Source organism: Crassostrea angulata, chromosome 10 (assembly GCF_025612915.1).
Source record: "Crassostrea angulata isolate pt1a10 chromosome 10, ASM2561291v2, whole genome shotgun sequence".
Lineage (NCBI taxonomy): Eukaryota > Metazoa > Mollusca > Bivalvia > Ostreida > Ostreidae > Magallana > Magallana angulata.
In genome coordinates this window covers 14,725,422-14,752,067 of record NC_069120.1, presented here as the reverse complement: position 1 = coordinate 14,752,067, position 26,646 = coordinate 14,725,422, and the positions used below count along the sequence as shown (strand labels likewise).

Sequence of the window (26,646 nt, the reverse complement as noted above, 5' to 3'; positions counted from 1 at the left end):
AGAGAGAGAAAGAGAGAGAGAGAGAGAGAGAGAGAGAGGTTGTATTTGCACCCCTCATTTGGCCAAATTATTGGTCCAGATGCCCATTTATACAATATAAAAAGAAAACAATCTTGTGAATATTGGCTTTTTTAGCAGTGCCTGGAGAGAAATTAGACAACTTGTGTGTGGACCATTGTTTGAATAAGCTTGGATTCCATTCACCCAAAGATAACCAAGTTTGGTTGAAATTCATAAAGTGGTTCCAAAGAACACTTCAGGCAACAATGATTACATCAAGTACAGACAACATTCAACAATAAGAACAAGGGGCCCACGGGCCTTGACGGTCACCTGAGTACCATACTCCTTAGATGGACCTGTAATGGAGTCTCATGTTTGCATTTTAAGCTTCAATTTTGAGTCTAAATACTGATTCAAGACTCTTCTGAAAAGTACCCCCGCTTTTATTATTTGGCGTTTGCAAACGTCATCAATTCATTAATTGGAGAGGGTGGTAAGAGAGACTTTCAGGCCTCTTTATAATATTCAGTCTCGTTTAAAATATACACAAGCATACAATGCACAGGAAATTAATTAAAGTAGATTTCCTGAAACAGAATACATATTTAATTTAACATTGCAAAGTAACAATTTCCTTTGAAGTTGTCAAGTTAAGAATGTAAAATCGTTAACAGACAACGCACGACCAACGTTTACCAAAACTCTCAAGTGATCTAAAAGAAAAAATACATTTTCAATATGTAGCCATATTTGTCACCCCCCCCACCCCCCCCCCCCAAAAAAAAAGAGAGAGAAATTTTAAAACCCTCAACCCCCGTCCCATGGGCAGTGAATTTCACTATTTAAAAAGAAGACACCATGAACATAAAAACAATGCATTAGTACCCTAGTTGGGTGCGTCTTTTTACCCCAAGGAACCCCAATGATAAAAATTGATGATTAATACCCAAGGGGTCTTATTGGAGTTCAAGGGTCACCTCTTAGTACCCCACGGAGACCCGCAAGAACCCCATAGAACCCAAATGATAAAGTTATTAACCAGTGATACCCCAGGGGTCTCATTCGAATCGAAGGCTCACCCCAAGTAAGGCAAGGTACATGTACCCCAGTGATAGAAATTAATAACTATTAATACCCAAGGGGTCTCATTTGAATCCAAGGGTCATCTCTTAGTACCCCAAGTAACCCCAAGGATACTCATAAAACCCCAAGTAACCCCAAAAATAGAAATTAATAACCAGTGATACCCCAGGAGTCTCATTATACCCCTATACCCCTGTAAATGAAGTTTTGGGAGTATATTGGTTTCACCCTGTCTGTAGACACAACTTTGTCCCCCCTGTTGAAATTTTTACTACTGCATGGATTTTGTCTGAGATACCAATGATTCCCTAGGGGTATCAAACATTTTTAATTTGAATTATTATTTTATTCTTTTAAGTTCCTTGAGGTATCCTTGGGGTTCTATGGTGTATCAAGAGTTATGATTCTGTATTATATTGGGGTATTCTTGGAGTTCCTTGGGATATCTCTGGGGTTCCCCAGGATTCTTAGAGGTGTATCTGGAATACCAATGAGTCCCCAGGGGTACCAAGAGTTTTAAATTTGTATTATTAGGGTATCCTTGAGGTTCTATGGGGTATCAAGAGTTATAAATCTGTATTATTAGGGTATCTTTGGGGTACCAAGGGCAAGGGGTTACCCTTGCACTCTACTGAGACCCCTTGGGTATACAGGGGATTTCGCCACATATCATTCTCGTATCAAAATGATATGATTCTTATATAATTGCGCTGATTTGCCACTCTATATCATCAAGCCTAGTGAAATTGCCAAACTTAATATGAGCAATCCAACTATTTCACCAAATATTGCAAGGTAAGTATCACATAAACAGATCAATGATACAAAACAAGGATAGCAGAATTAATGGTTACTAAAATCAAAAATTATTATTAAAATTAGGTATCCTAGGAAAACAACAGTTATAAAAGAACAAAGAGATGGGACCAGACTGCGTGAAATTATATCCCCCTGGGCATCAGTCAATAACATCCATTTTCATGTAGGAGAGCCAGTAAAAATAACAAACAATGCCTTAGCAGGTGTAATAAGAGCCTTTTATGAGAGTGATGAGGTAATTACTTTATTTTACTTTTAAACATTGAAATTGAAATACCATGAAAGTCTTTAAAAGTTAAGAATTTTTTTCCATTTTCCTTTTACCAGCAGAATGTTTTGGCTGAAATTAAAATTGCAGAGGGAGACAGAAATTACGAAAATGATGACAAGTAAGTATCAAATCTTCATTTTGTTTTTATTCTTATTTACAAAATTTGAAACAACGCTTATTAATAAATTAAAACAATACCCCAGTAAAAAGATTTGCTGTGCATGGTTTCTACAAACCATTCAAAGTACGGGTATTTAGAATGTAACAATAAATGATTTATTATGATATAGATTGATCATAATTATTCGGATATTTTTAGCAGTTTGATGGAGAGAAGTAGACTGGTGACAGTACCTTTAACAAGTTTATCAAAAGATGTGGAACCTTCAGTCATGAATGATTCAATAACAACATCGGGTCAGCTTGTGGAAAAACCAAAGGAGGTTTGTTTTGTGTCCAGTATATTAATTACTCAGATATGTGGCCAGCTATATATTACATGATAATATTACTTTAATATCAGTTAAACTTGATCATGTATATTTATTATACTCATACCAGAATTTGAATTTTAGATTCCCAAAGTTTCAATTCCTGTTAACCTTTTCATTGATGACACCTCAACAAATGTCAGTAAAAGATGGCAACCAATGCATTGTGCCCAAATGCAATTAGCAGGTACACAAATTAAGAACCAAAATCTATTTGAATAATTTTAAGCTAGCCCACCTGAATCGAATGTTCAAGTGAGCTTTTCTGATCACAAGTTGTCCGTACTCCATCTGTTTGTCCGTCCATCAAGTAGGGTTCAAATTTCAATGTAGAAATAATTAGAGAGAAATATTTAAGAAGTAAACAGCAATGTTAAAAAGTTCACCGGGATATAGACTTGGTTGGTCACGTGATCAAATCCTGTGAAGCCCAAAGGGCTTCTTAGAAGCTATATAGATTTGATCACATACCAATTAAACAAGTTCATATCCTAGAGAACTTTTTACATTACTGTTGAATATTACTTATACATGTATGTATTTACATTTGAGAATGGCAAATCGTTCAGAATCATTAACGATGTTTTTATGTTAACAATATTGCATGTGCGTTAATTATTGTGAGGTCATTAAAACATTTAACCCTGGACAAGCAGTTAATACTGTATTCTCAAAAATTACTGCAGCAACGTTACACTTTTTGCCAAATTAATGTAAATATCTAATCATTACAGGAAATGTTTTTTTATAGGTGTTCCTCTCCAATTTCGTAACAATGAGATTTATTCCAATTTTCTTGGAGCTTCTGAGCATGCCTCAGTGTTGAGCATTTCAAAGTTAATTCTGCAGGACATTGAATCTACTCAACAGTAAGTTGAAAAAAATTCTCTGAATATAGAACTGTAATTACATCAGTCATACCTTTAATTCGATACATTGTTTAGCATGTTTGATTATAAGGGCCCCGCTCAATGATGTCAAGTTAATTTTAAATCATATTATTATTATATTTAAGAAATCCAGTTGAGACGTTTGATGCCGATATGAAGACCTGCATAGAAATCAAGATGGAAGTGGCTTCATTGATCGCTGATTTTAACATGCTTTCTCTTGCTTGCAACCATGCTGGGGCAACAGCATTGAAATTTTGTCCTAAATGTCATGTATGTTATCACTGTAATAAAGTTTGTTAGACTGCCTGATTAAGGGTCCTCTACACTCCTCTGAAAAGTTTTGCATACAAGCCCATTATTCTGAATTGATTATTTAAAGATCTGGATATTTAACATGTGTTCGACTTGTCAAAGACTAAAAAAAATATCAACTTTAGGGGAAAAAATCAAAAGTTTTACAGCTACTCGTGAAAATTAAATTCCCTGCCGTATTCGAACTCACGATTTGCAGGTCGATCGGTAAATCGAAGCTACACCCATTGCTCCACAGAGATAGACATATATTATGATGGCAAATTAATTGTTTCACAATGCATTAAAATCGTTATGATGTGACATACAGTTAATTGTTATAAATAGTAGAAGTCACGGGGTGTAGAGGATCCTTAATAAAAAAAACCCATCTACTTCATGAATTATTTACTGCTTCAAATGTTTGGGTGGTCATGAAACCCCTTTATAAAGATCATATACAATTGGAAAATATACATATATCTATATAATTTTCTCTAAAAAAAAATCAAGTTCTGAGGTAATATTTTTTACAGGCTGACAGAGATACATGTTCTTCTAAAGAAAGAGAAAGATTCCCTCAAGAGACAATGAGAACTATTGAAAGACTGCGATTAAGAGGGACTGAACAATCAAAAAAATCTCTTAAGAAACAGACAGGTGTGAAGGACTATGACAATCCTTTTTGGGAAGTTTTAAACCCTCATAGGTATTTAGACATTGTTTTTAAATTGTTGTACACTTTGTTTTAAACATTGAACAAGAAACATTGTTAAAAGGTATCTGATTGATACAGTATAATTGCATCTATGATTGAATAAAATTTCCTTTATATCAAAATATATAATGCTTGCATTGTATAACATTCTAAAGATATTGCATTTCAGTTTTGTACAAATTGACATACCGGTATATGGTGTTTTTTTTTTTTTTAAAAAGTACCGGTATAAATTTTGCCTTATTTTTTAAATTTGATTGGTGAAAAATAAACATTTTAATTGACTTATATAGCCTAACTAAGGTTTTATATGAGTATAATATGAATTTGGGAAGTTTACTCTTTAATTATTATAATTTTATTTAACTTTCCTTTTCTTGTAGAGATATTCCATCTGGAGTGCTTCATTTATTTCACTTGGGCACATCAAAGCACCTTTTGAAAGTTTGCATTGAATCACTGAGTGAGAATAAAGTTTCAGTGCTTGAAAGTCATCTGTCGGGACTTGATTCTCAGCAGCAAATAACTTTCAACATCTGCAAGAACTTAAACAGTAGACAAGGAAAGGATTTGAAAAAATTTGTAAGTACTTAATTGTCTGAAATTCATTATATGGATCGAATGAATTAAAGTTGTGCCTTATACGAGTTTAGCTTAAACTGGCCCGGGCAGTTGATGCTTTATATAAACCTCAAAAGCATTATAACTGTGCAGGTGCCCTACAGTGATCAGTCTGTCCGTCAGTTACTTGTCTGGGGCTTATAATCCTCTCCCCTAAAGCCCAATTTAGCTCATAATTAACCACAGACTGCCTTTGGTTAAAATGTGTGCAGTGATCTTGAACCAAGTATATATAGAAAGGGCCCTTTGATGAAACCTTGTCAACATTTCAATGATGTCAAGCTATTAAATGATATTTCAAGTTTAAAATTAATGGAAACGTTTGTTGTATATTTCAAAATTTTTTTTATAGCATCTTTGATGCCCAAAAAGATAGGTAATGGTGGTTTTCTTTTCCATTTAGATTCAAGTCGCACCTTTCAGCTTAGCTTTTGCTGGTTTGAATACAGTGTATTTGAAGATGACCTGTTTATTAGCTTTGGTAATTATGAGAGGCATGAGCCTTGTTTACATAACAAAGAATTGTGAGCTCTGTATCTTTCATGTAATATTAAATGAAAACTTGTTATATTGAAGAGAAATGTGGCTTATGGGTGTCTAATGTTTAATTTATTTGGTTGCAGATAAATAGAATGGTGTGCAAAGATTCCTTTGACGATGAGGACATTCAACTCTTAGACAATCTTGTAAAAAAGTATCTTCAAATAGTCGAAGAGCATTTACCTCAACTTAAAAACAAAGTGAAAACTCACTTGCTGACACATTTGGTAAGTTGATCCATTACACATAATTCAACTCGTATTAATTAATTCAATCTTAAATCCATACATGTACCAGCTAGGGGTATCTTCCAATGTTTTTGAATTTTATCCCTATTCTTACTTTGACAGACAGATGAAATATCACGCCATGGTCCACCTCTTGGATATTCTGAAGATGTCTTCGAAAAGAGGCATGGCCTGATCAGAGCAAAGCTCTTCAATCAAGAAAATCAACTCGCAAGAAGTCGAGATACGGCCATTTTATTTGGAAAAAGCTGTGTTTTCCTTCATGTGTTAATGGGTGGTTTTTTCCAAACAAATGATGCAACATGGTAAGGAAAAGAACAAATATATTATCTGCATAAATCATCCTCTTCATTATGTTCTTAATTTATTGAACAAGTCGGTGCATATTTTACTTATTCATATTTTTATACCCTTAACAACAAAGTTGTAAAGGAGTTGAATGTTTTTTAACCGGTCACTCTGTATGTCAGTCTGCGCCATGTAATTAAGCTGGCAGTAACTAGCTCCTATAACATCCATGCACAGAATATTATAAAAAAATTGTAGCTATATATTCAGAACAAAATGTGTCATAAATGTGACGGTCAGACTGGTTCGAATACCAGCGCCAGATAGCTCAGTTGGTAGAGCACCTGACTAGAGATTCAGGGGGCCCGGGTTCGAAACCTGGTCTGTTCTTTAAAGACATTTTAAAAGTATGTATATAAATATACATAAATGTAAGTTCTTGAGCAATTATCTTTTGGGTGTTATGCCCTTTTTAAAATCCAATCATTTTGTGTATGTGATGCATACCCTGATTTTTATTAAGAGTATATTGTCAAGTAATAGGGGAGAGTGAGTTGTTAAGTATTAAGTCATAAATCTTTGTTATTCTTACTGACCTGAATTACTGGTATTATAAGCATTTTATAATTGATAATTTGTTGACAGGACCCAAAGCACAAAGAGTGTACAAGAACTTGCTCAAAGGAAGGAAATGATAGACTTTCTTGGTAATTTATGATATAAATACATTTGTTATATTCAGTAGTATATTCTCACTGCCTCATATAACTCTGTATAGACAAATAGTCAATAACTGAAATATAAGTTTGTACGGAAATTTTTCTTTTTCAAAATTAACTGGCTAGGAATAATATCTACAGGATATACATCATTTATTCTATACATGCAGGTCATTTGTCAACCAAAGACCCCAACTATGAAAGCCATATGCCAGTGTTACTGATGCCAATCCGCTGCAACAACAAGAAAGCAATTCTCCAAGAGTTATCATCTTTCCATCCACAGTGCTTATTGTTACAAGGACTAGTTGACCTTGGCACTCCAAGTCCCACAGTGGATGGAAAGATGATAACTTACCAAGGCTGTAGGAGTCAGGATGGATCAGTAATCAAAGAGGGGATGTCCTTAGCATATATGAACAGGGAAAATGAGGTATGAATAAAACTTCTCAATATGTAGAGTCCGTGAGTGAATGTCAGGTTTTGCACATCAAGTTTTGTAAGTTCGTGTGCATCATTTGAAATATTTTCTCACTTGAACATTTTCAGCTCACCTGAGCTGAAAGCTCAAGAGAGCTTTCTGATCATTTTTTGTCCAGCGACCATCTGTCTGTCTGTAAACTTTTAACATTTTCGAAAACTCATATGTTATTGTATTTAATAAATGAACTTGATGTCTACCTAAGTTATACTCGTATAACCTGGGTTGGGGCAGTTTACGCTTTATAATGCTCAATATGTGATAACTGTAAAATCATCCCATTACAAAGTGACTTAATGTTAAGCATAAGAATACGTAATAATATGTGAATTATGTGACCTTGCATTGTCACTCTTCTTTTAATCTTGATTTATGCATGCTGTTTCCCAAATAATGTCTAAAATTTCATATTCAGGTTGAAATCGGACTCTTCAAGAGAGGATATTTAATACTTCTAGAAAATCAGAGGAAGTCGTTAATTACTGTAGAGAAAGGACACATCCAGACAACATCATTTCTAGGTTGCCCTATTGTGCACCTCAAGAACGAAACTGATGTAGTCCCCCTCCACAGAGTTCTTTCCTATGTCCCTCTTGTTCACCATTGCGCTCAATCCCACTGCACCATCAGAGAAGGAAGAACTACTATCAGAGTGGAACAAGAGGACAAAGATGTGTATAAAAGATTTCTTGTACATAACATGAATCATGCCATAAGAGTTTATGTAGTTAATGTTTTTTCTCTTAAATGTCCATCAGAATTTCCATTTTCAGATCTAAAAACCTGCTCAAAAAAATTGTAAATTTACCGTTCTGCTGTCTGAAAATGTGTACATATTTAATTGTACATCAAGAGTATCAATTACTATGTATAACAGGTCTTACTGTTAAAGATTCAATATCCTTTGAAGGAATAAAATGTATTCCCTTTTTTCAAAGTTCAATGGTTTGATGAAAAAACATTGTTTGTACATGTAGTGTTTTTTTTTTATTATTGAGAGTATTTTTGCCTAGGAGATGTTTTTGTTATACTGTGTGGTAGACATTCTTTAATAGAAATTTTATATTTAAAGGTATGTTAATATTGTATGCACTTTTTTTCATCATGCATATTATGAAGGTGATTTGCAATATTAGCTTCATTGTTTTCAAATGTACTGTGAAAATTAGAAATTACAAGTGAATGTTGAGAAAACTAAATATTATATTTTGTGGTAAAGACAGACAATCTTCAAATGTATCATTTCTTTACAATGGTAATGAAATAGAACTTGTCAAGGAATTTAAATATTTAGGAGTTTTATTTTTAAGAACAGACTCTTTCTACAGTACTAATAAATAAGTAGTGACGAGAGATACCCGAGTAATGTACACAATAATTAAGTAGTGTAGAGAATAAAATCTATCGATTGATTGTCAACTTGATATGTTTGATAAAATGATTGTTTCAATTTTACTGTATGGTTCTGAATTGTGGGGTTTTGAAAAGTTATATTTAAGAGAGTCAACTCTCCAGGCTGATGTGTACAGTATACACTCTTGCTTTTTGTATAATATTGTCTGTATTGTTTATTTTCTCTATGGTGTTTTATACAATATGAGAATACGAATTGAATTGAGAATATGAATTGAATACTGTATTTATCTCTCAGAATTACATGTTTTTATTTTAGTTTCTGTTTACAATTGCTGTCTATAGATTATGTATATTTTAATGACAACAGGTAAATTAGTTTTTAAAACTAATTGTGCTAGCTATAGCCGAATGACATTCTTCTTATTATTATCATTACAGTCTTATCCTTTCATAGCATTATCCAAAAACACAAACTGATTTGTGATTATGATAAGCATATGATATGCACTGCATCAACTTTACAAAGATTTACAATTTCCATGCAAAACTTTTCATATACAATCTTTGTTCATCAATGATAGTCATTAATTTATAACCAGATTTATCAAATAAATGGATGCAATGAATCCAAACTGTCATTATTACTTTAAAGTAAATCATATATAGACATAATCATATGATTATGATATGCTTCTCATATAATTCTGATATCATATGAATCTGATATGATTATGATATGAAGTTGTTATCATATAATTCAAATCATATCATAATCATATGATAGGGATTATATAATTCTTATATGGACCATTTTTTATATCATTCTTATTTGATTTTGATATGATTCTTATATGAAAAGAACTTCATATCAGAATCATATGTGGCGAAATTGCCTATGTATTAATAGTTATTAATTTTTATCATTGGGGTTCTTTGGGGTAAAAAGACGTGCCACATTAGTTAATTTCCAACATGGAAATATAGTGAAAGTACAGAAAAAGCATTTAAAAGTTCAATATATGAATCTGTAGGCACCTTTCATTTACTAGATCTTGACCTTAAGAATAGGGTACCTTACTCTGAGACAAAGTTACAACTTGAATAAGCTTTCTCAACAAATGGTTCGTTGCAGAGAGGACACCAATTAACCCCCTTCATATTTTTTCAGATTTCAGATTTTTAAATCTTCAAAATAAATCTGTACCTACGCAGTTCAACAGCTGTTCTGAGTGATTAAAAAGGCATTATACAAGATGGCCACACCCCTTTTTTTTGCACATTTAGTCCTGCCCATGAGGTCCCGGGCATGTTAATGGGCCTTGTAGTTTTCAAGGAGAAGCTAAAAATGTAAAATTGTATATCGACTAAGACAGATTTATAGCAGTAGGTCATTTAAATGACTCAAGTGAATTAAGGAAGGAGTCTTTTTATTATCAAACATACTTCTTATAATAAGAAATGCATGAAATTTTGACACAGTCAAACGGATCATATTACTTAATGATTCTATCAGTTTAATTAAATTTGACCTTTTTGTTTTCGGATAAAGGTCAGGTCAAGGTCACTACCTTTTTCCTCAACGTAAAGAGTGATAAAAATAAGTGTAGCTCTTTATAGTTCTGTAGACATTTGTTTAAGATTTGAAGATTCAAATCTTCAATGAAATCATAGACCATGAGAGTGTCTATCAGCTTATACTACTAAATTGGAATAAATATTTATACTAAAATTGATATTGCTTAGCCCGCATTTCCTCTAATTTCTTAAATTTTGATTATTTTTTTATGCTTCCAATAATAAAATATTTCTAATTTTTATGTATTATGAAGACTTTATACAAAAATATATATTGACAGAAAAGCTAATATATTGACCGTTTCATAAGAGAGAAAAACTGATTTTAGTGATTTTTTCACAAAAATCAATGTATAGAATGGGCGCTTTAAAAAGCTAATAAAATTGTTATTTGATAGGCAAATCATATTTTAAAAACATATTCTGAAACCCAAGTATCATATTATTAGTTCACATTAGTAAAAAAAATCCAACATTATTGTTATTGTTTTTAAAATGCTAAAACAGACTCATTATATATATATAATCTGCAGCAATTCTGAATTGCGCAACATATGATATTTTCCTACGCCAATATTACGCCAAAAATATAGTCCTTGTTCCATTCTAAACATTGATTACATTTTTGTATGCCAAGTTGTATGATAGTAAAAAAGAAAGAAAAATATACTATTTTAATTTCCTTTCATCTTGATTTAATGAACAATTAATCAAATTTACGTTTGACAAGTCGAAAATGTGAAAAGACTCCTTCCTTAAAAAGCTCACTTCTGTTTTCAGCTTGAGGGAGCTAAAAAGGAAAGGTCAAAGAAACAACACATACAAAATTATCAAGGAATTTAATTCATTATCATTCTACAAGCTTTGGAGCATGTGACATAATATATTGACCACCAGATTAATGAATGAATAATGGTGACACGTCTAAGAATTTTGAAGAGAAGAGCACAAATTAAAAATCTGAAATCCACCACACTTAATTATTATTATCCAAGCATTAGTCCACTATAACAATCCTTGTTGTAAAACTAAAACATGTGGACATCAATCTTCACACCAGTTTATTGAACGAAAATTTGTAGATTAATTAAAATACATATATATTGCAATATATGTGCATTACACATTTGCTGACTGAGGTTCTTGTATACAGCTATCTGAGACATAAGTTCTACATTTCATTTATCACAATAACCAAAGGGAACAAAACCAAACAGAGAAAGCATGAAACCTGTGGTGCTGATGAACTATTTTCCAATGTATTTTTCTTATTAAAGTAATATGAAAACTTTTCCTTGGATATTGACAAAGAAAGGATAACTTATAATGTACATTAGGCATATCACAAAACAATTAATGAAAAATTGGAATTAGTTCAATATATAAATCTGTTCATGGGGAGGAAAAATAGGAATTGGTTCAATATATAAACCTATTCATGGGGAGGTAACAGAGTACGGGTAACAATTCAAACAATCAGAAAACATAAATTTACTTCATTGATTTGAAATTGAAGGAAGATGCATGTATCTGAATAAAAAAAACAATTTGCAAAATGGTACAAGATGATACAAGTCAATTCAAACAGCATGAACAGTAAAACGGATTCTATATCTATGTGCCTACAGAGACTTCAGTAATAGGTCGAATATCAAATATGGAATAATATGTTAAATTAATCATATTTCAAATAAAATTCTTACATTGCTGTTCATGTTTGTACAAGTGTTTTTTAAAAACACAAAATAAATAAAATTTGAAATTTTCTACTCTTTTCAAAATGTAACCCTACCAGTGTATAATCATGATTAAAAATCTGTTGAAATTGATTTCACACTTTACATTGTGATATAACATTGCATATAACAACCAGTAGTTTGGAAATCTATCCAGCTCCAATCTTTCACTTAATTAACTGGCCTTGATCCAGGCTCTTAAGCCAGGTCCCTGAGAGGAGGTCACCTGAGAACTAAGAGTAGGATAATCTGTATCCACAGCATGACTAGATGCGTGTTGATTGAGATCTTCCTGTAGAAGAATTTGGCTACAAGTGGGACATGGAACAAAGTTCGGGCTCTTCCATGGAGCAGTGCTTCCTTTACCACTGATATTTAACACAATCTCGGCACCGGGTCTTGATTTCTCACTCGTGTTGTGTGCGGTTAGAAGTTCTTGTTGCTTCTTGATGTCAGGTAGCAACACCAAAAGTTCTGAAAAGATTTCTTTGAAATTTGCAGTTCCAATCAATTCACGACATGTGTTGTAATAGTCTAAAGCAGGTAAATTTCCTCCCCTGAAATCACTTGAACAAGACTTGAATTTGATAAACTTGTCATCATTCCCTTGAAACACTTCTTTGATTTTCATCACTAGTGCCTTGTTTCTTGACTGGAAGTCCTCTGGTTCTTTATAATGATAGCTCTCTGTTTTTGTTGCATAACTGAAATCATCATTTCCATTAGAAACAGTATCCATCAAGTTTTTCAGACTGAGATCTTTCATGACAGCAAACCCTGGAGGCGGTGATAGTGGACCAGAAGAAAGAGTCTGTGAAGTGTCAAACCCTGGTGGAGGCTTGCTTTTAGTTTTCACGAAGCCAGGAGGAGGTCCTTTTACAGGCGCAGATAATGCAGGAAAGTCTGAAGAATCCAGTTTGGTGTTTTTCTTCCCCTTTGCCTTGACTGGCAAAAATCCTTTCTCTACCTTTTGCTCCAAAGCAGGAAAGTCTGACTCTTCAACATGATTAAGTTTGTCAAATCTGTTCTCTGTTGTCTTCACTGGAATAAATTCCTTCTCTTCAAGAGCCTCTTCTTTCACAGAAGAAACTAATTTATCATTTGAGTCTGAGGTAAATTGGTTTTGACGTGATTTGTCAGATTCAGTGACAACACGCACATCTTCTTTGATTGGAACTTTTTTCTCTGTTTTCTGAACTTTTTTCTTTTCAGGCTCTATTGATAGAGTTCCAAGTAGAGATGTTGCTATATTATCCAAGGAAGCAGTGCCACTGCTAACATCACTACCAGACTTATTATCATTACCAGATTTCCCCTTTTTGTTAATCTTTTTCTTCTTCTTAGTCTCTTTAAAAGTTTCTGAAATTAATTGTTTGTTATCTTTATCCCCACTGAAATTTTCAATCTTAAATTCATCCTGGTCATTTGTCACTTCAAACCAATCGATAGGACTTTCACTTTTCACTTTCTTTTTAGAGCTGTCCATTACATTCTTTAACCAATTGGTATTGCGGTTATCAACCCCAGTTGATAAGGTGGGAAAATCATTTTCAGAGTTAAATGTCTGATTTCTAGTGGTTCTTGGTTTCTCTTTCTTGATTTCACTCTGGTTGGCTGATCCATCATTCATTATGACCTCCATAGGTAATCTACTTGAGACAGAATTAGTGATATTAGTGCTTTTTCCAACTGGATTTGTCTTTTTGCCCCACATATTACTTGGTCCAGATGATGCTCTATTTGCTTTACTAGAAGGCAGACTTGGAAAGTCGTCTGCTGCAGGTCTCGACTTTGATACATCGATGTACGTATTTTGTATAGGTTTGGAAGCATTCTGTAAAGGTTTCGATGCTTTCAAAGGATTAGCTTTGGCTTCTGGTTGTGAAGGTTTTACGAAATTTAAAAGAGATGGGAAATCTTCCTCTGCCATTGCTCCATGCTGCACGGACTGATTAGAATTTTTAGCCAACCTCTGAGCTAGAGACCGACTGGATTTCTCTGAATCAGAGTCTACATTTGCAGGGGAATCAGATCTTAAAACTGTTTTACCCTCCTCTTTCATTTTCCCTAGGGTAGGGAAGTGCTCCGTGTCCTGTAACAGATCCGGGGAAGGTGTTTTTCTCTCTTCCTCCTCCTCCACTGGTTTTGTCTTCTTCATTTTTTCCTCAGACATGACACTCAAAGACGCCTGAATTGCACGATTCATATCTTCATCCCTGCAAAGTAAAACAGAATGACATTGAATGATTCTGTTATTAGAATTGTGTACGTCTGTGATTAGGTAAATACTTTGTTCCTCCTTTTAAGGTGTTGGACAATATATTCCAAGCCTTACCTGAACCTTTCCTTCACTGATCTCCCCTGGCCTCTTCCCTGTGCTCCACTCCGTGGGGCTTTCACCTCCTCATAGTCGTCAGCTGTCACTATCCCTGCAAAACAAACACAGATCAATTTTAACTACACATATTTCAGATGTAAAACAGGGCAATGATATAGCTTTCTCATTCAAAATATATATGAAAAGAAAGATTGTTCTTAAATGATTATCTTAAATTGAAGGGAATGGATAATATAAATTAACAAGCAAACATCAAGCTTAAAACAAGAACACAATACTATAGATTTGTTATACATGTATTACCTTTGTCTCTTCTTCTGTTCCTGGGAGCAAGTTGAATATCCACTTCAATAGTCCTGGCTTGCTTAGCTTGTGTCTTTGACATTAAACGAGAGTGCGAATTTGCCTGATGAGCTTGAAAGTCTATCCTTGACCTAAAGGCATGTGTGAACTGGGTATTGGCACAGTCTCCTTCCTCGCACAAATAGTGCTTAGCCTTGAAGTGATCTTTAAGATCTGCATAATCACTGGAAAAGAGAGCACAATATAAGTATCTATAGTATTACAAAATGAGAAAAAATTATAAGCCAGGCTAGAATGTCTGCAGTCCTGCTATGTGCAGAGCATCAAAGAACAAGTTCTTTTTGGAATAAATCTAATTTCTACCTATGTTATATACATGTAACATAACTTGCGACAGTTTACACTTTAAAACAGAGTAAGCTCTCCAATGTAATACATTGTATTCTACACATATAAACCTAATAGGTAGAAATTCAATTTATTCCTTAATTATTTTTTAATTTCAACCAGAAAAATTACACATATTATTTTTAAAAAACACATGTCAACATGATGTGCAAAATTTCGATTTAATATCAAGCGTATAAATATATGTTGCACATGCAGCAAAAGCATCATAATGTGTCGTAGGCAAGTTATGCTTTAAAATTATCAATTTTCACAATACATATTTGATTAAGAAATTTGACAATGAACTGTGGAATAAAATTTAGCAAAACATAACTCATTCTTAATTAATATACAGCCAGTAGTACTCTTTTTTCTTAGGTCCAATTTGAGTGCAAGTTTATCAAAATCATGTATCTTGGGTAAATTTCAGTTTGTAATATACACATTAAATAGAATGCTTTGAATTAAATCACTGCACCAGTACTCATTATTTACATTAAGACAATATCAAAAATGGCAGCACCCTTGCATTAAGTTGTATTAAACAGGATTTTCTACAATTAAAATACAAACCTGTAGTAATCCTGACTGCCATCAGATTCACAGAAGTGACAGTAGTAGTGGTCTTTTCTCAGATGTTTGAAAAGTTCATCGTTGTCCATGTACCGTTCATCACAGAAGCGACAAAGAGGATGCCCTTTGTAGGAGGTGTCATCTTTGTCTCCTTGGCGACGATGCAGTGCTAGCTCTTGTCGGGTGTACGGCTTTCTCTCAGATGGGAATATCTTTTGACATAAATAATAAATGTGTATATGCCAAGTACAAACTAATTAATTACCCATTGAATTATTACTGCAGTAAAAGAATATATGCATTTACCTCATTTATATTCCCTAAATAAAGTACATTAAAAAAAAAAAAAAGTATTAAACACAGAAAACATGAATTTTTACCTTCAAGTGCTCCAGACACAGGGCACAGAAAAACAAGGTATGAGTCTTGGAGAGATGTTGCTGCAATGCTTTTAGGTTCCTTTCTAAAAGGTTGCATTTAGAACATCGATGCTCATTGAGTTTTTCAAACTTCTTCTGAATTTGACTATCTTCAAAAAATATTTTGTACTTTCTATTTGGGATGAAACCTTTTCGAGGAATGTCAGAATTCTTCAGTCTTTTGTGTACCATGTATACCTACAAGAAATAGTTTTCCATAAAAAAAAAAAGATCAAAAAATATCCTACACAATTCAACAGTAACTGTTAGTCATTCATAGATTCTGTGTAATGAACTTTTGCTTTCATTTTCTCAATAAATTTTCTAAAACGTTACATAAATAATTTTAACAAAAAGGTTCAAAATTAAAGGAGTTGGTTATATATTATTTATACCTGATTTAAGTCAGTTCTACATATGGGACAGTACATGTGTTCACAGAGAACACGCATTCTGGTTGAACATCGGTAACATATCGGATGATCGCAATGACCGATGGCAAAAATATCCACGGCCTCGTGGCAAACGGGGCACAAATCATGGTCAATTTGATTTTGAATATGATCCATAACACAGCTAGGCATGGGTCCTGTTTTGTGCCGTAACGAAGTTTTTAAGTTCTGACTTTGTCCTTATCTGATCTCAAACTATGCCTATTGGTGACGTGTATGACATTTTATAACCGAAAACGGACAAAAATAGCTTTCGTAACGTAACAGTAGTCTCTCTTTCTGCCTGATGGTGCAATAAGCGTAGTACGTCATCAATTTTTGTTGTCTCAATTTTTTTCTTTTAAAAACAATGAAAATGTCAATATAGTCATTGTATCCACTTAAAGTTACGAAAACTGTGCATTTATTATTCTTATAAGTTCATTTCTTATCTAAGAAAAAAAATTATGTTATAAGGAACAATAACTCTGTATAGCGAATATATTAAACTTGACGTCATTTCCTCGTGATCGTGTGTATGTGGTGTTTCTGCAATTGAAAAAAATATGTCTGCAGGAGGTGGAGGTGCCTTTGGGGCAGGGATGGCGGGTGCCCCTTTTGATCCCGTACAATTCATCAAGAAACCACAGGTCATATTAAGGATAGCAAGCACGGTATGCTATGTAACGTTGAAAGTGTGAAAAAGTCGATACAATGTTTCTCTGTTTATCGATAAAATTATCTCCCTTATACTTTGTTACAAACGCATTTTAAGGAAATAATGGCCTTTTTAAACTTGCAACTATTTGTGAATAATGCTCTTCAATAAATTAACTTACGTTTATATGTGTAGCTCTTGTGTGAATTGCTATTTCACGCATTTAGGTGCATGTATCATCATTTTGTGACATTGTGACTTGGACACAATTTTTCAGCTGTTCAGCTCATTTCGTTTATCAGCTGTTTGTAAGATCTTATAAAATCTGCTTTATAACCACTTTTATTGTGAGGATATTTAATGAGATCTTCTTGTAATGGTATGATTGGTACAGCTGTGGTGTGTGAAAACTTTTTATGAAGAAATTTACCACAGTAGTGACTAGTCTGGTAGTAAAAGGGAAATTTTGCAATGTACAATGGCATGTTTTACCCATTTTACAATAGGCCTATAAGTGATACAATCCATCTAAATTCGAGAAGTTATAATTTTTCAACATGTGTAATCATACATTTATTATATGTTTTAACAATGGTTTATAGCTGTACATGAAACAATTTTTTTTTAAATTCAAAAATAGAATGCTTTTAGCATAACAATATCATAGATGTGAAGCAATTTTTTTATGACAAGGTCATGCATGCACAGAGACAGAAATAACATGAACAAGTTAAATCTTGATCTAAGCTTAATTTTTTTTCCCATGTATAAGGATGAAAAAATTTGGTAATGAAAGGTAAATATTCAGTTATTCATACCTTTCAAAAAATTCATTTGTTGGTTACATATAAAATTTGGCAACTTTAATATGGCTTGAAATTATTGATAGGCCAGCTAGTATAGATTTTGATTTCAATCAGTGTTTTGTGGAGAGTATATCTACCAGTACTTCCAGGACAAGGAGCCAAATTCTAGTTGATTTAAGTATGTTACAGTTACTATAGTGAAAAAGGAAATATGTAGCCTTGTGATAATATTGTTGAACCTGGAATAGACATTATGACATGACATGATTAAAATTCAAAATATAAACAACAGTTAACAACTTTGACTCAAACATTTGTTTCTTTCAGTTATTTGCAGTCATAGTTTTTGGGTGTATACTTGGAGAAGGTTGGCATGGTAACAATTGCCAAATGAACAATGATCCCAATGCTTGTGGATATGGGACAGGAATAGGAATCATTGCCTTTCTACTCTGCCTAGGGTTTTTAGTTCTTGATGCTGCTTTTGAAAATATCAGCAGTGTGCAGTATAGAAAGTATGTGGTCCTGGCAGACTTAGCAATATCAGGTGAGACATAGATCTGATTAAATATAAAGTGGAGGTCTTCTTTGCATGTTTTAGGAAATTACTAATTTGTTAATTATTAATATATGGATTTAATATAAAACGACCAGACAATAGTCAAATAGTAAAACAAAAGTTAAGACTTCATATTGAAGAAAAAATCTTTAGATATTACCGGTAGAATACATTTACCGTAACATGAATTTGTACCATACTGTACTAAAATACAAATTGACAGTGAATAATGAATTCATTTTTGTAATAAAAGGAAATATTTAAAGATATTATGAGAATGAAGAATAGAAATTTATCTGAGAAAAGCAAGATAACTGTTCAGGTTTCAGTTAATACATTAGTGGGCATAAAGCAACGAAAGCTTACAAAATAAGAAATATTCAGCTATTCATTTTAATGACTACTTGTGCTTTGATTACTATGTGTTTATATATATGTATGAACATCTTAATTTTATATTGCTGTTTCACAGGGATAATAAGTTAAAGCAATAAATGTATGCAACCATTAAATAATATATACCCTAATGCTCTTGCACATATATGTATATAAAACATGTACAGGTATTACTAAAACATCCATGTTCTTTTCTTACCAATTTTTTTTTACTGATTAATATTTATATCTTTGGAATATTCATTGATATGTGTTAAAAATGTAATTTGTAAATTCATGTAAATTAAGACCTTGCAGGATTATTCTGTTGCATTTTTTACTACAACTAGAATACTCTCAACTGTTTAAGCATTAATACATTCATCGATTGAAGGTTAAATCAGTCCTGTAATTGAGATAACAGATATGAATTGTAAATGACAGTCCAGCATATCCAACAAATTGGCCACTGCATCTACAGACTTTTCTATGAATACATTACTGTCATTCACACCCAGAGAATCAATGACTGAAGCTCAGCAGTCTGTAGGAACAGAGGTCTTTGCGGGTCTTTTCTTGTAGTAGTTCCACTGTAGTGTTTAACTTATTGACTGGGCCGCAAAGCAGCAAAAATATTTCCCAGATACTCAGAGGATGCTCATAGCATGGAAGAAAAATCAATAGCCACTAGCATACATTCTTTAGATCAATGTTTTTTTCCTCAGATTCTGGTCAGTAGCTAGTATACAATTTATGGATGTTTTTTTGTTATTTTATACTATCTTGACTTGATACAGATCATGAATGATATACAATACATGTTTGTGATCATATTGCACAGTGTTTGAAATTCAAAATTATTTCCTATTGGACAAAGGGGTCTACATGAATATTCCCAAGGCAATGGTGGCTGAAAAATTACTCTTCACCTTTTTTTGGGGGGGGGGGGGGGGTAGAGACTTTAAATTCATCTATGACTTTTATTCAGACATGTCCATGATGATCTATGCAGCTAAATAAGTGATATATATTAGTTATTCTGTCCATAACCATAGTCATTGTTTAAATCACTAAGATCCTGAGAAGGTTTTGCTTTTTCTTGCTGAGGGTGTAGCAGAACTACCATTTAGAAAATGCTACATTGTTTTCCCTACCAAATTTCATAAAGTTCATTTCACAGCTAGTGGGTGTCTGTCACAACTCGCAAGTATTTGCAGTATATCGGGTAAAACAGATTGACAAAACAGAGTTTTAAATGATTAGAAATAGTTTAAAGTAAATAGTTTATTTAGATTTTAATATAAAATACCGTATAAATTTTATATAATAGAATAACTAGTTTTACCAGGGTCGACGAACCAACGCCTAATATTGAACGCTGTCACTGCAGGTTTGAAAGTTTATAAGATATTGGAGAGAATCATAACAGTTAAACAGAATGCTTCTCTTTTGGTGTTTTGTTTTAATATTTTACATTAAATTTAATTAAATACTTTTTTTCACAGTGGCAGAGTTGTAAAACTGGTAAATACCCGGTAGGCTATAAATTGATTGAAAATTGTGATTCCATGGAATATCCAATTTATTATCTAATTTGTAAATGATCGGGATATTTCTGCAAGTTTAAAGAAATGCCAATTTCAATTTGGGATCCCTATGCCTATTTCTTAAAATGAGGCACTGGTGTTTTTATGCCCCTTTCCTCAAGTGACGGGGGGGGGGGGGGGGGGGGGGGGGGGCATATAGAGAAATAGTGTAGTGTTCTGTCATTCCTTCATTTGGTCCATTTGTCATCATTTACTTTCCGTTTATTATCTCTCATCTCGACAACATTTGTTAACATTCAACTCAAATTTGATATATAAACACATAAAAATATGCTGGTCAAGTTCAAATTTGATCCAGGTCTGATGATTTTTGACAGATTTATGCCCCTTTGAACTTACGGTAGATAATTTAAGAAATTTTTAGTTTTTGCGCTCTAGATTTTGAAGGGATGTATATATAAAGTTGAAATTGCGAATTTCGAATTGGTTTCAGTTTAGGTTAAAAATTCAGTTGGCACACTCTTACTATTGAAAATACATATACAGGTATTTTATCAAAAAATACAGGTCAAGTTCAAATTTGGACCTGGTCCGCTGATTTTGGACAATTATCTCGGCTACAAATATACTCCCAAATAAAAACCTCCAAAAATCTTCTGTACAAACAATTAATTGGCTGCCTGCAGGGGCATTCATGGATTCATGTGACATCTAGTTATCAAATATTTTTAATCTAATGTAGTTTTGATGATGATGATGGCTCTGAATCTTTGCAGGACTGTGGACCTTCCTTTGGTTTGTGGGATTCTGCTACATGGCTGATGCTTGGAGAAGAACAGATGTTCGAGACATTACAATTTATGCACCTAGTGGTTATGGGCATGACAATATTCGAGCTGCAATAGCATTCTCTTTCTTCTCTATATTATCTTGGGTAGGTACAATTCCATGTCAAAGTTTCTTGTTGTTTTACATATAATAATCAATATTTTATTTTAATGATAGTTTTAATTTTTTTTTTATAACCAATAACCTAATCATAAAAATTTAATTCAGATGTCAGCATATATGAAAGACTTCAAATAAAGGTTTTTGTATAGTACTTGAAACCATGCACTAATTGTAAGACCCTTATCATACCTGCACTTACTGGCTATTTCGATGAGAGACTGCCCAATTTATGGTCATGCATAAATGAAAATGGTTAAGTTTCAGGATTTCAAGGAATACAAATTTTTATGAAGGATGAAGGAAAAATTGGATGTTACAAAGTATGTTACATGCTATGTATATATTTTATATAAAGAATCATTTTTTATCAATCTAGGGAGGCATAACTTTCTTTGCTGTTAGGCGGTATCGTGAAGGATTTGAAGATACCTTTGCACAGAGAAGCAGTTATGATGACCAAACCCAATCATCTCCATACTCTTCTTTCCCAGGGAGTGAAACGGGGGATCCGTACCAGCAGCCACCCTTCAGCGGTACTCAGAAAGAGCCTACAGACTTCCAACAACCCACATACTGAGAAGGGCGGAGATAACCTAATAAACAAACATTTAGACACAAGTATAAATGTATCTATATCTGATGTGTAAGGTAGTGTAGAAGAATAGTATGTGAATAGCAGTAGGTTATTTATTGCGGCTTTTCATATAGATAATTTTCAAAGTCACAGTTCTGTGTAGCACTTCTGACTTATAAAGAGAATTTGTTACAATATCGGTATTGTGAATGTTGCCTGCTATGTTTTGGTGTTTGATATATCATGAATGAAGTGCAAGTTTTTGATTTTTCTCTTTATATACTCTTGTTTTGGTTTTTTTGATCTCATAACAAGCTCACTGTCAGTAATGATGGCATGTAGTTTTAATGTTCATTTTTATTTCCAACATATCATAACATTACAAATACACAACTACAAAGGTAACATATTGATTGGCTAATGTGTAACTTACAGTCACTGTATATGCCCCAAAATGGAAGGTCCTTTAAACAATATTGCTGTGTACTCATGCACATGAAGAACGTGTAAAATGTTTTTAACTGATACCAAATTTATGGTCCCTACATGTATATAGAAGTCATGATTGATGTTCAGGAATAGTTAATTTATGTTGCTTTAATTAACTTACATACACTTTAACATTCCATAATTATTACTAAGAGTGATGCAGTTGTGTAAATATTACAGGGTACCGGTACATTATAAGTGTTTAACAACTTTATATGCTAAATGATTTTACCATTATACACAACATGTGAAGTGAATTCTTGAATGCTAGCTGGCCTCAGGAGTTCCTGGGACATTGAACAGCTAGTCTAAATGTACATTAAGTAGACAGCTTTTGGTTATAATTACTGGTAAAAATAAAAGCTCTACTGGTAATTATCTCAAAAAATCTTCTCTCCTATCTAAAAAATTTGATAAAATACGTGCTTTATGAATACTCTTAACTCGCCAATCTTTTTTACATAAGAGGTTCAAGATTGACACAAACTTTGAATTGGTTATGTAATTTTCATAAGAAAATCACGAGGAGACTTGATGATGGACAAGTGAATACAATTTAGTCTGTTGTGTGAATGTATATATGGATGTCACACATCTTGTTACTGCTATTTAATACTTTTTTATTTATATTAACTCGGTATCATTCCAATAGTTTGACCTCTTTCTTTTGCTTGGGTTGTGGTGATTGATTTTTTTAATCATTGATTTCTATGATAATACCCGTATATATACATGCATTATGCTGCTTGAATGACGAATGGAGGTTTTCAGTATATGAAGGATTTTGTTACGTGTTTTTTTGGGTTTTTTTTTACAACAGCATTGTGTATTACATTGATGGGTAGGAGTCACTGTGTGAAATAACAAGTTGTAGGTTATATTACTGAAGTTTTACTGTGTAAATGTTCATGTTCATACAATGTTGTCCTTGTTTATTCCATATCTAAGAGAAATCCTTGAAAAATCTGGCATAATCAAACTTGCATGTTTTGAAACTGACAGGCTTAGTTAGCATAGTCATGGCCCTTTGATAAGAAATTAACTCTCATAAGGAGAAATTCCTTGAACTAACCGGCAATTTCGATCAAATTTGACCTGTATTTTATGCTGAAAGTGTCACCTAATTATGATGAAGATTTCACTACAAAAATTATTGCCAATCAGTCCAATTTTTTAAATGTGATTTGTGTAAGGGGTCAGCAATGTCTGTTCAATCAACAGTGCTATCAAAAACTGATTTTACCTTTTTGCAATTTTTTGATTTGTTTAAAAGCCGAACCTGTATTTATCCTATCCGATATAGATAATTCTGCATGTAATATATACGGTAAGTAATGATTTAGATACATACGATGTTTTTAGCTAGGATACTTTTCTTTTTTTGGATTTGTATCGGAGTTTAATTAGAATGTTAATAGAAAGTACATTTTGTAATGTTGGATATCTTCCAAATTTTCAAGGGTTCAGTCAAATAATATGCCTAGCAATCATACTGTTGCATTCATTGTAGTAAACCAAAATGTACAGACCATTGTTTTTAAAAATACATGTATTCTTTTTTATTTACTTGATTTTTTTCCTCACTGTTGCTGAGTAAAGTGATGAAGTTAAAAAATTATTCTGTCTGCTTAACATCTTGAATGAGATAATTTAAATCAATGTCAATTTGTCTACTGGAAACACAGAAATCTCTAAAAAAAATTATTTGTTATATTTCTTCACACATAATCTAATTAATGTGATGGCATTGTTGGATACCTGATATTTTGATTTTTTTTGATGATTTTTCACAGACTGTTTTAAAATAAGCTTTAAAGAATTATCCATAAACAGGTTAAAAAAGATACTGGCTTTAATTTTATAAACGTCTTTTTATTTGCTTAAATTGTATATTGTATAAATAGAATTAAACCAATAATATTGAACCTGATTTAAAACTGGGAAATTCCTTTATTTGCCAGAAAGTGCAATCTGCAATCCAATTTTTTCCACATGAAACCCAACTTGTCAAAATGTCATATTCTGTTATTGCATAATATATATATATTATCACTGTATAATATTTTGTGTTAGTTTATTAAGACTGCAGTAAAACTTATTGTCATTGACCCAGCTTTCTTCTTATCAATTCCAATACATTCACATGATATGTGAAGCCAATGCAGCTTGTGTATGGAAATTGATTATCATTACATTTGTAATATATCGCTGATCTTGATATAAATTCTGTATCAACAAGAAAATATTGTAGGACAATGGTGGGGTTAAAAAACTTCTTAAAATTATGTGGTGTGTCATCAACAATTATACCATCACCACCCCACTCCCACTGGACCAATAAGATAATGTTGGCGTCAATTGGCCTACTAGTTATGTCCAGGCATTGGTCTAATTGTTAACATCTATTGCTTTATGTAGATAACTAACCTTCTACTTTCTGTAAGGTTAAAAATTAAGTCAGTTGGACCTCGGATTTACCTGGTACTCTACTATTCCTCTTGTTGAACAGTGGCAGCACAGGCACCTGATGTATATTTTTCTCATACTAAAAATATATACCCTCTACATAATAATTACTAGGTGGAGAAATTTTATTTTTATTATGAGAAAAAATATGTAACGCCAGGTGCCTGTGCGTGGCAGGTATTTATCATATTTTACAGAGTTGTTTCGCTTGGGTAATGTTTAACCTGTTGCATGGATTTCAAGGAGTTTGCTCTTTTTTAACCTATATCATAACCAATTGTAATTTCGTGTAAAGGACAACTGGCAAGTATATCACTAAATAAACTAGGTACCAAGGTACTTTTATCGATAAGACCATGACATGAATGATAATAGGTATTCTACTTGTCGGTTCCCAACCCCTTGATTCCAAAAAATCCCCCACAAAAAACTCTGTGCCTAATTATCCAGTATTTCCCGCTGGAATTACCAGCGTCTTCCCACGGCCTAGGTGAATTGAATGTCCGGTTATCTTTGGGTTTTTTTTGGTTGCCTAAAATGGGACTCGCCCACTACACTATTATATCACTGTTGCAATGCTTTTATGGCTTGCTGTTTGCATGAACATACATACCGTATTACAACAGAGATATCACGAATTTCTCCAAATTAGGTAATAGATACATGTTTATCATGCAATTTTAACTCCTTTTTTCTGGATTATACAGTGATTGGTATCACAACCACGCAGTCCATTTACTATACGAGACAAAAATCGTATACATGTAAGTTGGAGAATATATAATTAATGTAATATTGTATAAAGCCACTTTCACATTCTAGTATAGGGTCTTAAATTTCAAATGAGCTGCCTCACCCCCACTCTCTTTTTTGGCAGTCTCTACATTTCCTTTTTGAGAAATGAACAAAACTAACATTAAAGGGACTTGGACACGATTTTAGATCCAAATTTTCTTTTTCTTTTGTTATTTATTAAATGGTGTACTTGGTCATTTTGAATGATTGATTAGAATTTAAATGTTGGATGTCAAGTAATAAAAGAGATACAGAGGTAAGAAATCATTGTTATGTAAACAAAGCTCGAGTCTTATATTTGTTTACAAATAATGTAAAGTATGGAATTACCATTGACCAAATGACTAGTGGCAAACGAGGTAATCTGATTCAATGTGTTCATAGATAATATGATCTACAGAAAAAAGCAACATTTGATTGAGACTTATACCAATAAAACACATATTATGTAAACCATAACCAATCGAGCTTTGATTACAACACAAAAGATTTTCAACCTCTGTATCTTGCTTATTATAACTCAATATTTGACTTTCAAATTTTGACAAAGCAATAGCAGTACCCATATCAACCATTCTAAACATTAAAATTGGAAAAATAAAATTTCAAATTTTAAGAAGTTTCATTTACATGTACTACACTCCCCTCTCCAAAAGGAATCAATATTGTAAGACTTGACATACATTCAAAGAAGCGATGGCAACGGTATTTGCAGGCACGAAATGATAATTAAATTGTTTAGATATAAAATAGTAAACTTCTGTTATAGTGACTCTGTACATACATGTCTAAATGTCTATGGAATTTCTTCGGACGTAATGATTCTTGACTCTGGATAC

At 32.9% G+C, this 26,646-nt stretch overlaps 3 protein-coding genes across 3 annotated transcripts; 2 read left to right on the top strand and 1 right to left on the bottom strand.

The window, feature by feature from the left end:
* Positions 1-1,802: 1,802 nt before the first annotated feature.
* Positions 1,803-9,475, top strand: LOC128164591 (uncharacterized). Its single transcript, XM_052828521.1, has 15 exons — positions 1,803-1,881; positions 1,969-2,140; positions 2,233-2,294; positions 2,496-2,619; positions 2,752-2,854; positions 3,419-3,536; positions 3,683-3,830; positions 4,388-4,560; positions 4,953-5,151; positions 5,594-5,671; positions 5,814-5,957; positions 6,081-6,283; positions 6,912-6,973; positions 7,156-7,418; positions 7,882-9,475. Exons 1-15 carry the CDS (start codon positions 1,847-1,849, stop codon positions 8,266-8,268), a joined length of 2,271 nt encoding a protein of 756 aa, XP_052684481.1. The 5' UTR covers positions 1,803-1,846; the 3' UTR covers positions 8,269-9,475.
* Positions 9,476-11,220: 1,745 nt separating this feature from the next.
* On the bottom strand, positions 11,221-16,911 carry LOC128165319 (E3 ubiquitin-protein ligase ZNF598-like). Its single transcript, XM_052829726.1, has 6 exons — positions 16,552-16,911; positions 16,118-16,354; positions 15,738-15,949; positions 14,775-14,998; positions 14,469-14,562; positions 11,221-14,349 (listed from the first exon to the last, which is right to left on the bottom strand). The coding sequence occupies exons 1-6, from the start codon at positions 16,738-16,740 to the stop codon at positions 12,309-12,311; spliced, it is 2,997 nt and encodes a 998-aa protein (XP_052685686.1). The 5' UTR covers positions 16,741-16,911; the 3' UTR covers positions 11,221-12,308.
* A 183-nt stretch (positions 16,912-17,094) lies between these two features.
* LOC128165320 (synaptogyrin-2-like) lies at positions 17,095-24,654 on the top strand. Its single transcript, XM_052829727.1, has 4 exons — positions 17,095-17,261; positions 18,379-18,598; positions 21,309-21,466; positions 21,860-24,654. Exons 1-4 carry the CDS (start codon positions 17,154-17,156, stop codon positions 22,058-22,060), a joined length of 687 nt encoding a protein of 228 aa, XP_052685687.1. The 5' UTR covers positions 17,095-17,153; the 3' UTR covers positions 22,061-24,654.
* Positions 24,655-26,646: the final 1,992 nt, after the last annotated feature.

Bases quoted from the DNA above. Each gene is read 5' to 3' on its own strand.
- LOC128164591 (XM_052828521.1), top strand. From the start codon at position 1,847: ATGAGCAATCCAACTATTTCACCAAATATTGCAAG. The intron at 3,831-4,387 runs GTATGTTATCAC...TATTTTTTACAG, and splicing joins AATTTTGTCCTAAATGTCAT to GCTGACAGAGATACATGTTC. The intron at 5,152-5,593 runs GTAAGTACTTAA...TTTTCCATTTAG, and splicing joins GAAAGGATTTGAAAAAATTT to ATTCAAGTCGCACCTTTCAG.
- LOC128165320 (XM_052829727.1), top strand. From the start codon at position 17,154: ATGTCTGCAGGAGGTGGAGGTGCCTTTGGGGCAGGGATGGCGGGTGCC. The intron at 17,262-18,378 runs GTATGCTATGTA...TGTTTCTTTCAG, and splicing joins TATTAAGGATAGCAAGCACG to TTATTTGCAGTCATAGTTTT. The intron at 21,467-21,859 runs GTAGGTACAATT...TTATCAATCTAG, and splicing joins TCTTCTCTATATTATCTTGG to GGAGGCATAACTTTCTTTGC.
- LOC128165319 (XM_052829726.1), bottom strand. From the start codon at position 16,740: ATGCCTAGCTGTGTTATGGATCATATTCAAAATCAAATTGACCATGAT. The intron at 14,999-15,737 runs GTTTGTATTTTA...TCTCTTTTCCAG, and splicing joins GGCAGTCAGGATTACTACAG to TGATTATGCAGATCTTAAAG. The intron at 14,563-14,774 runs GTAATACATGTA...TTTGTTTTGCAG, and splicing joins GAACAGAAGAAGAGACAAAG to GGATAGTGACAGCTGACGAC.